Genomic DNA, 6,542 nt, shown 5'->3' with positions numbered 1-6,542 from the left:
AGAGTATAGTGGTGGTGAGAGGGGTGCTGACGGAGTGGTGCAGAGCTAGAGGCGAGAGTGTGGGCGGACAGCGAGGGAGTTGAGAGAGTGCAGAGTGAGTGGAAAGACTGGTGGAGAGAGGGACAGAAATGATAGATAGATAGATAGATAGATAGATACTTTATTCATCCCCATGGGGAAATTCAACTTTTTTTCCAATGTCCCATACACTTGTTGTAGCAAAACTAATTACATACAATACTTAACTCAGTAAAAAATATGATATGCATCTAAATCACTATCTCAAAAAGCATTAATAATAGCTTTTAAAAAGTTCTTAAGTCCTGGCGGTTGAATTGTAAAGCCTAATGGCATTGGGGAGTATTGACCTCTTCATCCTGTCTGAGAAGCATTGCATCGATAGTAACCTGTCGCTGAAATTGCTTCTCTGTCTCTGGATGGTGCTATGTAGAGGATGTTCAGAGTTTTCTATAATTGACCGTAGCCTTCTCAGCGCCCTTCGCTCAGCTACCGATGTTAAACTCTCCAGTACTTTGCCCACGACAGAGCCCGCCTTCCTTACCAGCTTATTAAGACGTGAGGCGTCCCTCTTCTTAATGCTTCCTCCCCAACACGCCACCACGAAGAAGAGGGCGCTCTCCACAACTGACCTATAGAACATCTTCAGCATCTCACTACAGACATTGAATGACACCAACCTTCTAAGGAAGTACAGTCGACTCTGTGCCTTCCTGCACAAGGCATCTGTGTTGGCAGTCCAGTCTAGCTTCTCGTCTAACTGTACTCCCAGATACTTGTAGGTCTTAACCTGCTCCACACATTCTCCATTAATGATCACTGGCTCCATATGAGGCCTAGATCTCCTAAAGTCCACCACCATCTCCTTGGTCTTGTTGATATTGAGACGCAGGTAGTTTGAGTTGCACCATATCACAAAGTCCTGTATCAGTTTCCTATACTCCTCCTCCTGTCCATTCCTGACACACCACACTATGGCCGTGTCATCAGCGAACTTCTGCACATGGCAGGACTCCGAGTTATATTGGAAGTCCGATGTGTACAGGGTGAACAGGACCGGAGAGAGCACGGTCCCCTGCGGCGCTCCTGTGCTGCTGACCACCGTGTCAGACCTACAGTCTCCCAACCACACATACTGAGGTCTATCTGTCAAGTAGTCCACTATCCAATCCACCATGTGAGAGTCTACTCCCATCTCCGTTAGTTTGTGCCTTAAGATCTTGGGCTGGATGGTGTTAAAGGCACTAGAGAAGTCCAGGAATGTAATCCTCACAGCACCACTGACCCCATCTAGGTGAGAGAGGGATTTGTGCAGCAAATACGTGATAGCATCCTCCACTCCCACCTTCTCCTTATACGCAAACTGAAGAGGATCCCGGGCGTGCCTGGTTTGTGGCCTCAGATTCTGTATTATCAGCCGCTCCATGGTCTTCATCACGTGCGACGTCAAGGCAACAGGTCTGAAGTCATTCAACTCCTTTGGTTGTGGTTTCTTCGGTACCGGGACAATACAGGATGTTTTCCACTGCTTGGGTACTCTTCTCTGCTCCAGGCTCATGTTGAAGATGCGCTGTAGTGGTTCTCCCAGCTCAGTCGCACAGGCCCTCAGTAATCGTGGGGAAACTCCATCCGGTCCCGCCGCCTTGCTGGTACAGATCTTCCTCAGTTGACCTTCCACCTGTGCAGCCGTAATCCTGGGCGTGGGCAAGGTCTCCTGTGAGTGGCTATTTTCCTGTGAGGGAAGTAAGCCTGGTGGAGATGGAGGACACAGGGGTGATGATGGTTTCACTCATCTTTCCTCCTCTTCTACACTTCGCTTTCCCTACTCTCTTCCCCAATCTCTTCCCATCACCCTCTCCCGCTCTCCATGTCCCCTGTAGAAGATGGTCTTGATTGACGCTTACCAACTCGCACCTTTAAACCTCGTCTCCAGTTGGCACAGAAATCCATTGAAGACACCTTCCCCGCTCTATAGCCTGAAGAGGTCAGTGCATTTCATCACAGGTGGCCATTTTCAATCCGCGGCTCACTCCTTCGCTGATTGTCAATCAGGTCGTCATACCCTCCCTTCGGGCATTTTAACACAGGTGAAATTTTTCAGTGAGTGCATCTCTCCCTCCCAGACGACATTCTGACAACAATTTTTTACTGAAGTTCTTCCCTCACTCCCTCCATGGTTCCCATTTTGGATCAGCCCATCACTCTTTCCCGTGCTAAATCATTTGGCCCTTTGGAAGAAGCGACATTCCAAGAGGATATCGAAAGTTTCTTTCGAAACATACAGTCGGAAGCAAAATGTGAGACTCGGTGTCGGACACTGGGAAAAGACGCTGGAAAGATAATAATGGGGAAAGGAAATAGCGGACGAACTGAGAGTATTTTGCATCAATCTGCACTGTGGACGAGACGAGCAATATGGTGGAATTTCCCGGTGTCATGGTTCATGAAGTGTGTGAAGTTACCATCATTAGAGCGAAGGTTGTTGGGGAACTAAAAGGTCTGAAGGAAGATTAGTCACCTGGACCAGATGGTGAGATCCCAGGATTCTGAAAGAGGTGTCTGAAGAGATAGTGGAAGCATTAGTGATGATCATTCAAGAAGCACTGGTTTCTGGAAAGGTTCCAGAACACTGGAAGTTTGCGTGTGTCACTCCACTCTTCCAGAATGGAAAGAGTCAGAAGAAAGGAAATTGTAGGCCAGTTAGGCTGACCTCGGGTTGGAAAGGTGTTGGTGTCTATTATTAAGTAGCTCTGACGGTACTTGGAGGCACGTGGTAAGATAAGCCGTCGTCAGCATGGTTTCCTCAAAGGACAATCTCGACTGATAAATCTGTTGGAATTATCTGAAGAAATTATGGTCAATTATGGAAAACTCTGAACATCCTCTACATAGCACCATCCAGAGACAAAGAAGCAGTTTCAGCGACAGGTTACTATCGATGCAATGCTCCTCAGACAGGATGAAGAGGTCAATACTCCCCAATGCCATTAGGCTTTACAATTCAACCGCCAGGACTTAAGAACTTTTTAAAAGCTATTATTAATGCTTTTTGAGATAGTGATTTAGATGCATATCATATTTTTTTACTGAGTTAAGTATTGTATGTTATTAGTTTTGCTACAACAAGTGTATGGGACATTGGAAAAAAAGTTGAATTTCCCCATGGGGATGAATAAAGTATCTATCTATCTATCTATCTATCTATCTAAATAACAAGCAGGAGAGGCAAAGGAGAATCGATCGAAACTGTGTACTCGGATTTTCAGATGGCCTTTGACAAGATTCCATACATAGAACATAGAATAGTACAGCACATTACATGCCTTTCGGCCCAGAATGTTGTGCTGACCCTCAAACCCTGCCTCCCATATAACACCCCAACTTAAATTCCTCCATATACCTGTCTAGTAGTCTCTTAAACTTCACTAGTGGATCTGCCTCCACCACTTACTCAGGCAGTGCATTCCACGCACCAACCACTCTCTGAGTGAAAAACCTTCCTCTAATATCCCCCTTGAACTTCCCTCCCCTTACCTTAAAGCCATGTCCTCTTGTACTGAGCAGTGGTGCTCTGGGGGAGAGGCGCTGGCTATCCACTCTAACTATTCCTCTTAATATCTTGTACACCTCTATCACGTCTCCTCTCATCCTCCTTCTCTCCAAAGAGTAAAGCCCTAGCTCCCTTAATCTCTGATCATCATCCATGCTCTCTAAACCGGGCAGCATCCTGGTAAATCTCCTCTGTACTCTTTCGAATGCTTCCACATCCTTCCTATAGTGAGGCTGCTTAACAAGGTACTAACTCGTGGTATTACAGGAAAGATTCTGGCATAGATAAATCAGTGGCTCATTGGCAGGCGGCAAAGAGCGGGAATAAATCGAGCCTGTTCTGGTTAGCTGGCAATGGCCAGTGGTGTTCTACAGGGACATGTGCTGGGACTGCTTCATTTTGCGTTGTACGCCAGAATTTGGATGATGTAACTGATTACCTTGTTGAAAATTTTCAGGTGAGGTGAAGAAGGGTGGCGGGACAGGTAGTTTTGAGGAAGTTGAGGAGGTACAGGGAGACAGCCAGATTAGGAGAATGGACAAAGAAGTGGCTGTTGGAATACAGCATATATGTCAAACTCAAGGCCCGCGGGCCAAATCCGGCCCGCGGTGGAATTATCTTTGGCCCGCGAAATAATATCTAATTACTATTAAAGCTGGCCCCAGTAATCGAAGCGCCTATGGCGTATGATATGGCTAATGCTGAGTTTATTCAGGTACCAGGTTTTCAGGGTTTTTAGTGTTTATTCGGTTTCCCTGGTTTATTTCCTGAATATCATTAATGATTTTTTTTTCTATTAGAGCTGGCCCGCCGGTATATTGCATGCACCACTAATACTACAAATCCCACAATGCACTGCCAGTGAATTGCTCAAGCTTGCCTTACTCTCTCATCAGCATCCTTATGGCGCTAGTCACGTGTGGTCAACTTTCAGCTATCCCTCACCCCAAAAATGGCTGAACGAAAGGTGGACTTTGAAAACAGGGGTTTTCAAGGCAGGTGGGAGGCAGAGTATATGTTCGCAGATATAAAGGGCAAACCTGTTTGTCTTTTGTGTGGAGACGGTGTGGCTGTAATTAAAGAATATAACGTACGACGACACTATGAAACGAAACACCACGACAAATACAAGCATCTGGACAAGAAACAGAAGCTCCAGAAGGTAGAAGAGTTGAAAAGAAGTCTGGCGTCACAGCAGGCTATGTTCACAAAAGCCAAAACACAAAGTGAGGCTGCTGTAAAGGCTAGTTTTATTGTGGCAGCAGAGATCGTTAAATCAGCCCGGCCCATTACCGAGGGAGAATTTGTTAAAAACTGCATGATGGAAGTTTGCGACGTCGTGTGCCCAGATAAAAGGCAAGCATTTTCAAATGTGAGCCTGAGCAGAAACACCGTTGCTGACCGTGTACGTGAGCTTACCACCAATCTACAACAACAGCTAGTGGGGAAGGGAAGAGATTTAATCGCATATTCCCTTGCTGTGGATGAGAGCAGGGACACTTCTGATACTGCCCAATTGTCAATTTTTATTCGTGGAGTGGACTCAAGTCTGTGTGTAACAGAGGAACTTTTGGGATTAAGATCAATGCATGGCACAACTACTGGAAAAGATCTCTTTGAAGAGGTATCCAGATGTGTAAATATAATGAGGCTGCCTTGGGATAAACTTGTGGGACTGACGACAGATGGAGCGCCCGCGATGTGCGGTCAAAAGAGTGGATTGGTGGGCAGGATCCGGGAGAAGATGCGGGAGGAAAATGGCGCAGGTGAGCTGACAGCTTATCACTGCATCATACACCAGGAGTCGTTGTGTGGCAAAGCCTTGAAAATGGAACATATAATGAGCACCATAAGACGAGCAGTTAACTTCATAAGAGCCAAAGGTTTGAATCACCGCGAGTTCAAGACGTTTCTGGAGGAGTTAGGTTCAGAATATAATGATTTGCCCTATCACACAGAGGTGCGATGGTTAAGCCAAGGAAAAGTGCTGAAAAGATGTTTCGGGTTGCGTGAGGAGATCTGTCAGTTCATGGAAAGCAAAGGGAAAGACACAACAGAGCTCCGGGGTAAAAAGTTGCTTTGTGAAATGGCGTTTCTGTGTGACATCACGAGCCATCTCAATGCGCTCAACCTGCAGCTTCAGGGGTGGGGTCGTGTGGTCACAGACATGTACGCTGCAGTGAGGGCTTTTAAAACCAAGCTGCGCCTGTGGGAGACGCAGATGCAGCAGGAAAACTTGAGCCATTTTCCGTGTTGCCAAGCTATGAAAGAGCAGGTTTCTACCGCAGTGTTCCCACGTGCAAAGTTTGCTGAAGAACTTAGCATACTTGGTGCCGACTTCACACGGCGATTTGCCGACTTTGAAGCCCAAAAAAGCAGGTTTGAACTGCTCAGTAATCCATTTGCAGCTGACGGGGAAAGCGCACCAACCAACATACAAATGGAGCTGATTGTACTCCAATGTAGTGACACACTCAAGGCAAAGTATGACTCGGTGGGCGGGCACAGTTTCTACGTTTCATTCCCGGCACAAGGCCCCAGCTGCGTACCCAAGCTGCTCAAATGCTCTCTACGTTTGGCAGCACATATCTGTGTGAACAACTGTTCTCTTTGATGAAGATAAACAAAACATCACACAGGAGTCGTCTTTCTGATGAACACCCTCACTCAATTCTGAGGATTTCCTCAGCTCAGAGCCTGACTCCAAACATTGATGAACTTGCATCCAAGATGAGATGCCAAGTATCTGGCTTAGACTAGTGTGAATCACAGAGTGTTGGCCTGTGGAAAAATGTTTTCATTAAAAATTACTCCGGAAAGGCTGCAGATAAAGTCATAAGAAATAAATGCAACTGATGTTTTATTTATTTAATGTTCAATGTTGTTTTTGTAGGAAATAACGTAAGCTTTGTTAGTTCCAGGTTAATATGTGTAATAAATTCATTTCAATAAGTTTTGCAATAAACGCTGAACC

At 45.9% G+C, this 6,542-nt stretch overlaps 1 protein-coding gene across 1 annotated transcript in view; it reads left to right on the top strand.

The window, feature by feature from the left end:
* The first annotated feature begins 4,889 nt into the window (after window positions 1-4,889).
* LOC140720589 (general transcription factor II-I repeat domain-containing protein 2-like) overlaps window positions 4,890-6,542 on the top strand; it is a 46,289-nt gene continuing 44,636 nt past the window's right edge. The window contains exon 1 of the mRNA XM_073035422.1: window positions 4,890-6,141. Within this exon, the coding sequence (XP_072891523.1) occupies window positions 4,890-6,141 (1,252 nt within the window). The remainder of the gene's footprint in view (window positions 6,142-6,542) is intronic.

The sequence above is a fragment of the Hemitrygon akajei genome, unplaced genomic scaffold (genome assembly GCF_048418815.1).
Source record: "Hemitrygon akajei unplaced genomic scaffold, sHemAka1.3 Scf000045, whole genome shotgun sequence".
Lineage (NCBI taxonomy): Eukaryota > Metazoa > Chordata > Chondrichthyes > Myliobatiformes > Dasyatidae > Hemitrygon > Hemitrygon akajei.
Note: the sequence above shows the minus strand (reverse complement) of the source record. Positions and strands in the feature narration are given on the sequence as shown.